The 14,085-nt window shown below is 45.5% G+C and overlaps 1 protein-coding gene across 1 annotated transcript in view; it reads right to left on the reverse strand.

The window, feature by feature from the left end:
• Positions 1–153: 153 nt before the first annotated feature.
• Positions 154–14,085, reverse strand: part of CALHM3 (calcium homeostasis modulator 3) — a 70,501-nt gene continuing 56,569 nt past the window's right edge. Inside the window, exon 4 of the mRNA XM_029610738.1 lies at positions 154–446. Within this exon, the coding sequence (XP_029466598.1) occupies positions 154–446 (293 nt within the window). The remainder of the gene's footprint in view (positions 447–14,085) is intronic.

The raw sequence follows: 14,085 nt of genomic DNA on the forward strand, positions 1-14,085 counted from the left end.
CTCTCAGCGCTCTCCCTGAGGATATGGTAGGATCTGAAACTGATGCTGCAGTCCTTTGAGATATCGTCAGGGTTTTTTTTCTTTTAAAATTTCCACAGCATCAAAGACAAACTTATCATTTTCTTAGTCCACAGAATTTTCCTTCTCTCAGTTTCAGCTGTTGGATTGCTCCTTGCTCCTTGCGCACGTCTCATGCTCCGCTCTTCCCTGGGAAACCACTCCTGCTTCCTTTTCCTGTCGCTCTCGGGCACTTTTCGCCCAGGTTTTCCCAACTTTGCTGCTGACTTGGTTTTCACGTACTAGTGATTTCACCGAGGGCAATCTCTGTTCCTCACCGCTCTCTCTCTCAGAAGCAAACCTGTTTGCAAATACCTGGGCGAGTGGATCCTCCTCCCACACCACCTTCAGCAAACAGGAGCATGAGAGCCCCACCTCCTGGGCTTCACCTGCAGCCCAGAAAGCAAAACTGTTATGCAAAAAAAAAAGCCAGGTGAACCCATTTGTTTTTGGTTTATTTTTTAGGGGGTGGGGGAGAGTAATGGTAATAGTAGGTTTAGGAGCTTAAAGTAATGTATCAAATGCACTGGTTCCTTGTGTGTCCTTTGTCATAAACGTCAGTAATTCAGGAAGGTTTAGGAATCGAGCCCCAGCTGCACTGAATGGTATGAGGGAACTTCAGAGCCAGGCAGGGGACGGAACCGATCATTACCTTGCACCTGACTGAGCGACGCACGGTCACTCTTAGCTAAAACTGGTTTTGTAATCCGCCTTCAGGCCACCCGTGGAAAAAGGTGGAATATCAAATGTCTGTCTATAAATAAATCATATTCGGCGTCTCCAGCGAAATCTAATCACCTCTCCTGTATAATGGGAATCTAACAGCCCTCTCTGACCTCACCCATCTTTCAGATCTATTTTGGCATCCTAAAAATTCAGTCATTTTGAAACCTGGTATTCAATTCTTTCTACCTCTCTGTAATTTATTTTTTTGTGGCATGGGGTGGGGCTGGTAGTTTCTTCTTGCTCCTTTGGGCTTCCAGTTCGGTTGGGACCGGTCTTTGCTGGGACTATGGTTCCATGAACCTTCATTCTCAGCTACCTGCGGCTTTTCCTCATTTCTAGCTCTCTCTCTCTCCCCTCCCTCACGCCCAGCCCAGGCCATCCTTGCGCTGGGTCCTCAGCCAGGGACCCATTGGCTGTGCTTTCCATCGCATGTTCTTGGGACCCTCTGAGGTCCATGTGGTGGAAAATAAAAGTGAGAAAACACGGGTCACTGCCATAAGTGCCTTCCCTTGTAATTCCTTTGGGCATTCCTTGCTGATATGTGGGCAGCTTTCATAGGATTTAGTTATTTATTAATTTAAAAAGACTTATCAGCCGCTTCCCCAATCCTTGACTAGCACCATCCAAAATGGTGCACAAAGCATCTAAAGAATACGCCACATCAAAGCAAACAAATAAACACATAATAACAATCAACAAAACCCACATCTCATATCAGATCTGCAAGCCATAGGAGATCTTTCTTTGTCTGTCTTTATGGATTTTAGTTCTTTACATTCTCTATGTGTTCTCTTGGTGCCATTTGGAGTCATATTATTTGGCCTCACAGTAAATAACATAGGCTGCTGTGACTACCCAGCTCCTCCCCCCTTCCGCTCTACAAATGCCCATGCAATAAAGAGTCCAAGAGTTAACATATTGGCATGTCGCTGGGTCCCTGTTTGGGCGATTAGCTACAACCAGGGGTACCATGGGTCTGGGCCAAGTCCAGATGGGGAGAAAGAATTATTTCTGGGACCTCTGGCACAGTCCGTCACATTAGCATTTACAGGCTCACACTCTAGCTGGAAAATCTCCACAAGATGCAGAAAGGTCCAATATAGGAGCAAGGAAGCCAAGATGAGTAAAATGGGTAGAAAACAGGATTCAAACCAGCACCCATCCATTCAGCCAGAGCGCTGCGTATAAAAGGAAAAACATCAAGTGGAGTCCAAGAGTGATGTACTGCAGCTTAAAGAAATGTATCGAAGCCAAAATCACAAAAATTAAAACCAGCATCAAATAAAATTACCACAATGAAAAATACGGTTTCCTTGTCCATTCTAGATCTTCTCATCTCTCTTCCATTGCTTGCACCGTCATCCATAGTAAACATATCCTCACCAATGGGAGTGAGATAACCAGAGTGCAGCTCCAGCATAAACTGGTCAGGTGGAAACGTCCCCAAGCACAAAAAAGGTAAACTGGGTTTCAAACAAGTCCAAAAATCGACAGTACAAATTCTCAAAAGTCTTCAAGTATCTTGAGTTCTCTTCTCAAAAGCCTTAATCCTTCTCTTCACCCATGCTGTTAACTGGTTGCCTGGGCTTAAAGATCTTTGACCCAATCTTTTGATATTCTGAGGGTATGCCCTTCCCTCTGGATTGGCAAACCTTCAGCCAAAAAGTACTATAAAGAATTGCTTGAGATCCTGGGGGAATCTCTAGCTGCTCTCCTAACTCTTCTGTATCTCCACACCCACTCTCCAGTCTCCTTCCCACTACTCTCTCATGAAACCCAGGGATGGTTTCAAGCTCCTCTCTCTTCTATTGCCTTCCCTCCGAATCACTGGGCATGCTCCAGGGGTCTTTCTACTCCTCTAAAGCCTTTTCCCCAAAAAGGTGGGGCTATGGCCAGGGGAGGAATAAAAAAAATGTCAAAAACCCCTCTTACTGCCCACTGCTGGAAAATACATGGGGATAATGTTAGTGACTGGCAAAGCTTTAGTGACTACAGCTTTATTCTTGTAATTCTTAAACATTCCCTTTAGCTATAACAAAACATTTACCATCTGCCCGCTGTGGAATAGTGGTTTGTTCCATAATGCTAGGACATCTGGCTTGCTGTGGTCAAGCTAGATCATATTCCTGGCAGCATCCTTGAGAACCTGGGGATCTTACTGTGTTTAAGATAGGATGCACCTGTCTGGTGAGGCTGAATTCAGTTCACACCTCTGCACCTTACCCAAGGCACTCTGGCTGCTGTGGCAAATTGCACACCCAATGCAACATCACCTCAACCACAAGCCATGTGATCTGGAGCTCCTCAGAGCAAGAAACAGGAGCCCCCTGTAGGGATGTCTCTGTCTATCACTATTCTCCCTTTAATTTATCCCCATAGCTCAGGTACCGTGCCATACCTTGGAACTCCCTGGAATTCACCTGAAAACTCCAGGAATCTGTATCAATTGCTAGGTCTCCAGAGAAGTACTAGAAATCTTTAGGCCTCTCTACTTACTGCTTCAACCCCACCCCTTTAGAAAGCCTACAGGGAACAGGAGGAGAGGGGCTAGAGAAGGGAGCAGAGCAATTGTTTTCTGCTTTGCAGTGTCTGCTCCAACCTCATGGTGCCTGCAGGGAACAGGAGGTGAGAGGTGAGCCTGAAGCACACACTGCAGGCAGTATGTGAGGAGAAACTGGAGAAGGGCAGAAACAGACACAGCTCAGTCTGCAGCTGTGATTCCAGGATTTGGGACTCAGCTGAGGGTTCACAAGTCAGGAGGTGGGAGCAAAATGAGTTCAGGAGTCAGGGAAGGAGGAAGGGACAGAATGCTGAGAGGGAAAGTGGTGGTGGCAGTGGAGTGATTGGGTAAGAGAGAGAGAGTGTGTGGATTAATAGGGGAGGGCTAGAAGAGAGAAAGCTGATACATATTATCCCTCCCTCCTCCCACTGGCTAATCAACAGCAATCTCAGGGTAACCACAACTCTGAAGTCCCAGGTATGACCACACCAAGCTGCTGGCTTGCCCCAGTACCCCACAAATGTTAAACTGTGGCATATCCCATGAAAACTGCCTCGAGTGCTTTCTGAAATGCATTATTAGTCCTGTCCAATGTCCAACAAGTGGACTGCATCTTCCTTGTATTCCTTATATACCTCCAACTTGGTGTCCATGTAAGTAATCATTGCACTATACTGAGACAGCTCTGCCTGGCCAACAATACTCATCATATGCAGGAAAGCCCTCAACCAGTTGAGAGTGAACATGGTACAGACGTGACCTTTCCCTCAATCACTTCATGTTTTCTTTTATTCATGCCTTTCTTTTATTTCCAGCCCTCTAAGATTAGGAAATTATCAATACAGCACCATTTGACTACTTTCCATCTAAGGGTCTTGAGTACACTTTCCCACAATTGGGTCCCATTTGCAAGCACAGCGATAATCTTGGCCATCTGGGGTTCTGAACCCACAGAGGGGTTACAGCTTCTGGAGAACTATTGGAATCAGAGTCAGAGAATGAGCTACCAGAACTGGAATCTGAGAATGGTCTCCGTCTTCTCTTGTAATCTTTTTTTTACATCCCAGAACCAAATTTAAGATAGCCCCAGGAGCAATTACCCACTCAGCATTGGCACCATGCCCACATCATTTAATTCTACATTTTTATTTGATGTACACTCATCAAATGGTGTACTTGGCACAGTGTCTACCACCTAGAACAGGGGTGACCAACGCCAGACCTTGAGAGCCACAAACAAGCCTGGTTTTCGGGATCTCCACAATGAATATGTATGAGATAGATTTCCGTACAATGGAAGCAGTGCATATTCATTGTGGAGATCCTGAAAAACCAGGCCTGTTTGTGGTTCTTGAGGTCCCGGAGTTTCAGAGGTTCTGGTGGCAGGCACGTGGGAGGCAGCTCCAAAGAGATAGATGGCAGAATGTGTGCAATTTAGCCCAATGCTTTCTTGGAGGCCTGATGCAACACCATTGCTGTTTTGGGTTGTAAACACTGCTCTGAGCAGGTTATCCCAGTGCTTCATTACCATTCTTTTGCCACTAGGTATCCTCTGGGTTTGTCCCATACTTTTTAAAATTCTGTTACCGCTTTTGTCTCCACCATTTCATCCAAGAAGGCATTTTTCAGGCATCCACCACCCTTTCCATGAAAAAAATGTTTCGTAGTGGCAAGAGGAAGGTAATGAAGCAGTGGGGTAACCTACGTGGAGCAGTGGTACAGCTCAAAACAGCAGCGGTAAGAGTGTACTGTGCTTCCAAGAAGGTGTAACCCCCATCTCTGGGTGATGACTAAACACCAATGGGGGCCATAAAGGAATTTATACATCTTGGGGCCAACTCCGACTCCAAACTTTCTCAGTCAGTCTTTTTGACCACCAAGGCTGGGTTCTTTTATTGGTGGGGGGAAGGAATTTCTCCTCCAAGATCTTGGGTGGTAGGGGTGAACTAGTTCTCAAACCTGGGAGAGGTTATCAGTCTTTCCTTCTCCTCTGAGGATGCGAGTGCCAATAATCACGCGGGAGACTCTGGGTGAGTATCCAGATTAAATCTTTACTGAACGTGTTCTTTGATGAGAAAATGGCACTGTTCGCTTCTGTTATAGACTCAGCAGATGACATTCACAGTTCACAATCTGTCCTCTTCTCTGTGCAAGGGTTTCTCTCTCTCTTTCTACCAGGGCAAGGGAAACACTTACCCTCCAGGGCTTGGATAAGTAAGGTTCCCAAGTGGGCAGGACTGGTCTTGTTTGGGAAGAAAAACCCCTCTAAACTTGCAAGAAAATGGTAAAACTCAGTCTTTGCATAGAATCCAAAATTCTCTTCCCCAGGGTAAAGACTCCTGATGAGGGTCCTCAGAATATCATCAGATATGGTCTTACTCACAGTTCTCTGGCAGGTCTCTCTCTTTCTCTCTCTCTTTCTCTTGGAATCCCTCACTCTCTCTCTGTCTCTGTCTCTCTCTCTGTCTCTCTCTTTCTCTTGGGATCCCTCACTCTCTCTGTCTCTCTCTTTCTCTTGGGATCCCTCTCACACACACTCTCTCTCTCTCTGTCTCTCTCTCTCTCTTTCTCTTGGGATCTCTCAATAGGAAGAGGATCCAAACAGGAACATCACAGCTCTCTCAATGTTCCTCCTTCAGAGCAGGAAGGGGGCAGCAAAACCTTCCTCCCAGGTCTCCTAACCAAATATTGTCTTTCCCAAAACTGAGTTAGACACCAGAAGCCTCTTGCAGCAGGTCACCACCATTTCTCTGTCCTTGAGGAGGGTGCAAGGGGGCAGGTCTTTCCTATCCTGGCCCCCCAGAGAGAGACTTCCCTATAATCTCTCTCCAGGCCAAAAGCCAGGGGAAACACAAGGCTTCTTACAACTAAGAACTGGAAAAATTCCAAAAAATAACCCGGAAGACAGACCCAACGAGTCAAAAAATGGACTGGAGAAGCAGCTTCCTTAACTTATGCCACAGACTGCAGGCAGATGGTATCTGCATCCAAAGGTAGGCCCAAAATCCAACTGAGGCAAAACTCCCGCACTTCCTCTAAATCCAAAAATCAAGCTGCACTGCCCCACGCTCAAGGGAGAGAGCTGCTTTTATAACCACAAGAGGAATGCCCATCCCAGCACCCTCAAAGGGAGGGGCTGTACCAAATGTGCCTCCCCTAACTTACTAACCTGTCTGTGATAGCTCAAGGAGTTACCAAGGGCTTTACTTGTAACAAACCCAAAGGGTCATTACAGAGACATAGGGTAACCTGCATGGCGTGACAATTACATAACATATTAACATTGTATATGACAGTAGATAAAGACCCAAAGGTCCACCCAGTCTGCCCAGCAAGTGGCTTAGGGTGGTAACTGCTGCTTTCTGCGGGTTGCTCCGTTCCTTCTGGTAAGGGTAGTAACTGCCACTCCATTCAGGTTACCCTCATTCAGAAATGTTTCGTCTAAAGTTAGCAAAAGATTACCCCTTTTCTTCAGTTTCATCCTCTTGTCACTAGAGATCCTCTGTGTTTGTCCCTCGACTTTTTGAATTCCATGACCGTTCTTGTCTTCACCACCTCTTCCGGGAGGGCCTTCCATGCATCCACCAGCTTTTCCATGAAGAAGTATTTCCTGACCTTGTTGCTGAATCTTCCCCCTTTGGAGTTTCAGACACGATCCCTGATTCTACAGCTTCCTTTCAATTGGAAAAGGTTTAATTCATGTGCATCTTCTATACCTGGTGCATCATACCTCCACTGCCTCTCCTCTCCTCCAGAGTATACGTATTTAGGTCCTCCAGTCTCATCCCATAAGACATTAGATGCCGACCCCACAGTCAGTGTGCAGCAGTGATCAAAAAAAGCAATCAGAATGTTAGGAATTACCGGGAAGAGAATGGAGAGTTAAACAGATAATGTCCTAATACTGCTATATCACCGCATGGTGCGATCGCACTTAGAGTACCGTGTGAAAGTCTGGTCGATGCAGCTCAAAAAAGACATAGCAGAAAATTGGAAAAGATTCTGGAAAGTTAGCCTAGTGGTTGGAGAACTGGGTTGCAAACAGGGCAAGCCAGGGTTTAAATCCTGCTGTCACTCCTCGTGCCTTAGGCAAGTCACTTTACCCTCCACTGCCTCAGGTCCAAGTTCAGATTGTGAGCTTTCTAAGAACAGGGAAATTACCTACAGTACCTGTACCTGAATGTAATTTACTCTGAAGCATCTGAAAAGCAGAATGTAAATAAAATAAGAAAGGTAATTAAAATGCTGAAAGGATGGAATGGTTCCCCTGTGATGAAAGGCTAAAGGTTAGAGTTATAAGGAAGGGTTAAAGAGGTGTGGGCTCTTCAGCCTGGAGAAGAGAGAGCTGAGGGGAAATATGATAGAGATCTATAAAATGATGAATGGAGTGGAATAGGTAAATAAAAATCAGTTGTTCTGTCTTTCAGAAAATACAAAGACCGGGGGGCATTCCATGACTTTCCTAAATAGCACAATTAAAACAAATCAGAAAAAATTATTTTTTCACTCAATGCACGGTTAAGCTCTGGAATTCATTGCTGGAGGATGTGGTGAAGGCATTTAGTAAAATTGGGTTTAAAAGAGGACTGGACAAGTTCCTGGAGGAAAAGTCCATAAACAGTTATTAACCAGGTCAACTTGGGCAAAGCCACTACTTATCCCTGGGCGATAGCATCATGGAAATTATCTTTTTGGGATCCTGTCAGGTTACCCGAACTGGCCACTGATGGTAACAGGATACTGGGCTTGATGGAACCTTGATCTGACCTAATATGGCAGTTCTTATGTTCTTAAGGCCTGATTCTGTGTGTAATAGCTGACATCAGATGGGTGACAGTGCTTTCTTTGTGTTAACTCTGTGCCCTGCAGTATTTTTCTATACACTTTTAAAAAACTTATTTTTGCCATTTTTAGCCTGGAAGGGGATGCTGCGCACCTCCACTAATTTTTCCTTCCCTTCCCAGCTCTGTGTTGCCCATCCCACTGAAATCCATAATCCAAACTTGGGTTGTCTGTACCAAGACTGCCCACCCAGCAGACCGCCCCAGGACCTAGGCCTCCTTCAACCCCTTCCCTGCCAGACAGAAGTATTTACCTTCTGCGTCCTTGCCCATCACTGTCAAATGGTGCCAGCAAATCCCTGGTCCACACTTTGGTCCTGCATGTGAACAAAGTGTGAGGTGGTGGGGAGCTGGGGGTCATTTTGACAGTATTGGGCAAGGCAGCAGAATGAAAGCACATCCCCTTCTCCTTGTAGAGAAATATGGGGATCAGGGACTTGGAGAGGGGGGAAGGGGGGGGGGTCGGGTGGGCTTCCAAGAATCCTGGACAGCCCCTGTTATTGTAGGGGGGGGGGGGATCGGCAGGGGTGCTTGCTGGGGTCTATGTGGGCTTGCTGTGCCAGGAAGGCAGGGAAGAAATCAGTTTCTTCCTGGCCGTTCTGTGTCAGAGGGGTTGCCACGGAGCACAGTGACCCTCTGATGTAAGGATGGTAAGCCAGCCTTTTTCCGTATCACTATGCTGGACCAGTGTCATTAATTTGCTCACAACTATATGGCTGTGAGAAAGTTAATTCACATTAGCGCACAGGACTATATAGAAGCCCATTATCCCTCTGATTTGCTTATTTAAATAATTAGGATGCACTTAATTTGTTCTGAAGTCACATGGCAGGAACACATTTTCTGGTGCACCATACCTTAAGCAGTCACCCTATGTCGCTGTGTGCATCTACCCAAAGTGAATGACTCTCAACTTGGCAGACTGGATGATCCATTTTGGTCTGTATCTGCCATCCTTTAGGTCATTATTGTGTATTCTGTTGACCTGGTGTGGAAAGAGGCAGCAGTGCTTTGCAATGCTGACGTAGCAAGGATCACACTGCAGGCACCCGGATATACGGACTAGGCCAATCAGAAACAATTCATATAACCAGAGGTCTGTTTTGAATCAAACAGTTACCAACAAGGGCCCTGAACTTGGTGGTTGGTGAAACAGATAAGAATGGGAAAATAAGTGTGGGAGCTTGCTGGGCAGACTAGATGGGCCGATTGGTCTTTTTCTGCCGTCATTTCTATGTTTCTATGTCTCCTTCAAACATTTCGAGACCCCCAAGTACCGTATTTGATGATAGTCTCTTAAACATTGACCCTCCTCAATTTAATTCCATTTAGCTTACGTCTTCTCTGTCATGGCCTAGCTGTCTTACTCAAAGCCTCTCTATTTGTTTTCATTCTGTTTCCTGTCCTTCTCTCTTGACTGCACTGTAAGCTCCTGTGAGTCCTGTGCATCTCTGCACAGTGCTGCATACAATCAGTATGCACTATATGAATCAGGATAACAATCACAAGAGACTTTATATGCATGCTGATGGGCTGTTGACTATTGAGAACTGGAAATGACATTTCAATATTGTATCAGAGCTCATTTTTGGAATTATTGGGTATTTTTGCTCTCATTTTTTTACTTCCCTCTATAGCCTTCCCCTTGCTGACTAAGAATTAGAGGGGAAGTCTCTTATGAGACTGCTCTGTTTCCATCATCTACGTAGAGGCAACCATTCTGTTTCCCCACTGGGCCCATACACCGGAGATGTGAACACGAGTCTACCCCATCCTAGCATGAGTGTAACAATATAGAAGAGTCATAGGGTTGGGTGCTCATAATTCTTCAGACTAATTAGTGTTCGTTTTTTTTTTCTAGGAAAAATCTCAAGGATTTCCTCCCCATTGCCCCTGTATATACAGGATGGCTAATAAATTCTGTTCTCTGTACTTATCTTACTTATCTTTACCACCTAACACCTAAAGGGTAGTATGCATTCAAAAAAAGGTGTGTGAAATATTTTCAGAAACAAGAAAAGAACCCTTTTGCTCTCAGCAGATGACTCACATTGAAACAAAGACAGAAGCGTGTCAGAAATGTAGGCTTGCAGGTTCCTAATGCCAGAGGAAAGGCTGACAATACCCTTACTCAGGTTTATTTCCACAATACTCATAATATAAATTCAGATTATTCAGTTATAGTGACACCACATGCATTTCCTATTGATGCTATACTTTATAAAAGGGCTGTATGAAGTTTTAGACATGGGAATTTGAATTCTTCACGAGATGTACCAGCACACCAGGCATCAGGGGTAAGCATACAGTAATTACTGTGAAGGCTACCTGGTAAATCAGGTTTATGTTGGAGGCCTTCATTTTATAAATAAAAGACGCATATCAAGAATGCATAGCTTGATGATTTTGTGAGATGTACTCTTGCCATGATAAGAGTAGTCTCATGGACACTCTTGGGGTGCGAGTACCAAAGAATCATAACCAGTTGGATTATTTTTACTATGCAAAGAGATTTGCTCTGGAACCATTAAACCAGCAGGCCATGTTAGATTGCTCTAAATAGCAAAGTGTTGTGTCTGTAGACCCTTGGGCCAAGGTAGGCAGGGAGGAGCGCTGCAGGTTCCCACCATCGGCAAGCGGACCCAGGAGAAGCAGAGACCAGTCAGGACCTTCACCTATACCAGCCCACATTCCCCTGGGGTTGAGCTTTTGGGTGCCGGGGCCAGCAGGACTTAGGTGGGGTCTCTGCTGATGGCAGGTGAGGTGGTCCATAGCTAGGGTCACAGGTAGGTGGCAATCAGGCATATCGGAGGTCCAGGCAATGATCAAAGGCAGACAGCAGTCAAGCATATCTGAGGTCCAGGCAAGGGTCAAAGGCAAGCAGTGGTCAAGCGTACACAGGGGCCCAGGCAATGGTCAAATCAGGTATCTGAGAGAGGAGAAGAGAGATGGATAGGCAGGGCAGAGAGGCAAGGACAGGGCAAGCGAGCAATGTGGAAGGAACAGGCTAGAATGAAGACAGAAGACAAACTGAAGACAGCTGGATGAGGGCTGAAGACAAGCTGGACGAAGACTAAAGACAAGATGGACGAAGGCTGAAGACAGTTTGGATGAGCTTAGAATGCTGGGAAGCAACATGCACTACTTAGCAAGTAGTTGGACCAGGAGCCAGTGGGGACAGCCCGGCCCAGAGGATAAGTGTGGTGGTTGTGGGAGCAGCCCGTGAACCACCAAGTGTAACAGTACCCTCCCTCTTTAACCCCCTCCCTGAGATTCTGGGTTTTTTGGGGTATTGTCGATGGGTCTTTCAAGAGATTGAGGTCCAAGATGTTGGAGGCTGGCTCCCAAGAATTTTTTTCTGGGCCACAGCTCTTCTATGAAATCAGATATTCGTCCTTCTTGCCCTTCCAGCAAGAATCCAGAACCTCTCGGACTTTGTATACCGCATCTTCATCAGCTGCCACATCCTGTGGTTCAGGCAGCAGTCTGTAGGGCCAAGAGACTATTACTAGTTTAAGCAGTGATAACTGATCTTCCACATAGGGGATAACTTTAGTTGATATGTAACAGGGTCCAGATGCCAAAGCACAGAGAAAGACCCAATGAAACGTGGTGCCAGGCGCATAGAGGGGAGTCGTAGGTGTAAGTACCGGGTATTCAGCCAAACCTTCTCTCCTATTTTAAACTGAGGAGCTGGCCTTATATGGGCATCTGTCTCCAGAGGCACTCATCCAGCAGCACTCATCCAGTCTCCAGCAGCACTCATCCATTCCCCAGAGGCACTCATCCAGCAGCACTCATCCAGTCTCCAGTGGCACTCATCCAGTCTCCAGCGGCACGCATCCAGTCTCCTGCGGCACGCATCCAGTCTCCAGCGGCACACATCCAGTCTCCAGAGGCACGCATCCAATCTCTAGCAGCACTCATCCAGGCTACAGAAGCACACATCCAGTCTCTAGCAGCACATCCAAGCTCCAGTAGCACTCATCCAGCACCGATCCAACCTGAACAATAATGTACTACCGACCACGCACCTACAAATCACTCATCCCAATCATGATTTCCCCCACTACACAGTCACTAGGCCTCACCCTATTCACCATAATCCTATTCAACGCCCAATCTCTCACCAACAAAACTCTTATACTCAACGATATACTGCAGGACACAACCCCAGACGTTTGCGCCATAACAGAAACATGGCTCAAATCCACGGACATCACACTCATTAACCAATTACCAACGCAGACTTACGATTTCTTCTCCATCCCAAGACAAAAAAAAAGAGGAGGGGGTATCTTCCTAGCTGCAAAAAAATCCTTAAGGTTCTCACACCACCCCATCAGTACAGTAACTAAACTAGAACTAGGATTGTTCAAATCAGAACAACTCCAAATCCTGCTAGTCTACGCCCCTCCAGGCTTACTAGAGTCAGACTCCTCTCCTATCATCGAAACCATAACTCTGCATCTCAATCTTGACTCCCCTGCTATAATCCTGGGTGACTTCAATTTACATGTTGACAAAGTTCCCCTCTCTACATACTGTGAAGCCCTCCTCACCGCACTGTCAGCGATGGGATTCAGACAACAAATCAATAAACCCACCCACAAAGCAGGCCACACGCTCGATCTACTCTTTACAAACACTGGTATTTCTCTTACAAAACAACCAAATTGCAAAAAAGTCCCATGGTCAGATCATTCTCTAATCTCCACCAGCTTTTCCTTACCTCGATCAGACTCCAAACTCAACTCAAGACCCTCTTTCCTATACAGAAAACCTTGCAACTCGGAACATCTAAGTAAAGCTCTAACCTCGGATCTACCACTCATTGAAGTATCTACCCCTAACGCTGCCCTCCAATCCTGGTCCAAAATAACAAAATCTATAGCAAACACTCTCTGCCCACTGACAACCAAAACAAGGTCTGCTAATACATCCAAACGACATCCCTGGTATAATGATGAACTACGAAAACTCAAACAATTACTTCGGCAAAAAGAAAGAAAATGGCGCAAAGCCCCTTCACCAGCCTCACTCTCTGATTACAAACGATCACTCCATCTTTACAAAAGTACCACGTTGAAAATCAAAAGAGACTACTATGCCCGAAAGGTTCATCATCTCAGCTTTGACTCAAAAGCTCTATTCGCCTTCGTTTCCAGCCTCACTAAACCTATCACTCCAGATATACCACCCGAACAAGCCCAGACTAAAGCAGACGAATTGGCTCTTCATTTTAACAAAAAAATATCGGATCTCCTTAATCAGCTGATTCCAAACACTACGTCTCCAGATAACACATATCTTCCCCAAAATAAAGACATCCAGCTTAATGCCTTTGAACCCATCACAATCACAGAGATACAAAATGTATTAAAAAGAATGAAACCGTCATCACACCCATTTGATCAAATCCCTACCAAAATGCTTCTTCTTATCCCGGACACAATAGCAAAAACCCTAGCAGATATTATAAACTGCTCCTTATCACATGGCATCTACCCAGATGACCTAAAAACTGCCTCAATCAAGCCACTGCTAAAAAAACCAAATCTAAATGCATGTGATCCCAACAACTTCCGCCCTATTTCCAACCTACCATTTATAGCTAAAATCATGGAAAAACTGGTAAACACCCAACTATCCAACTACCTAGAGGACCACAGTATTCTGTCCCCAAACCAATATGGTTTTCGCAAAGCCGCAAGCACCGAAACGCTACTAATTTCACTCATGGACTACCTACTCTCTGGTATTGATAAAGGCCAAGCATATTTACTAATCCTCCTTGACTTCTCGGCGGCCTTTGACACCGTCAACCACGCCCTTCTTCTAAAACAGCTGGCAAACATTGGTTTAACAGGTGCCACACTAAACTGGTTCAAAACATTTCTAGAAAACAGAGGATACAGAGTCAAAATTCATAATAAAGAATCCCAATACCACCCTTCTAAT

Source organism: Rhinatrema bivittatum, chromosome 7 (assembly GCF_901001135.1).
Source record: "Rhinatrema bivittatum chromosome 7, aRhiBiv1.1, whole genome shotgun sequence".
Classification (NCBI taxonomy): domain Eukaryota; kingdom Metazoa; phylum Chordata; class Amphibia; order Gymnophiona; family Rhinatrematidae; genus Rhinatrema; species Rhinatrema bivittatum.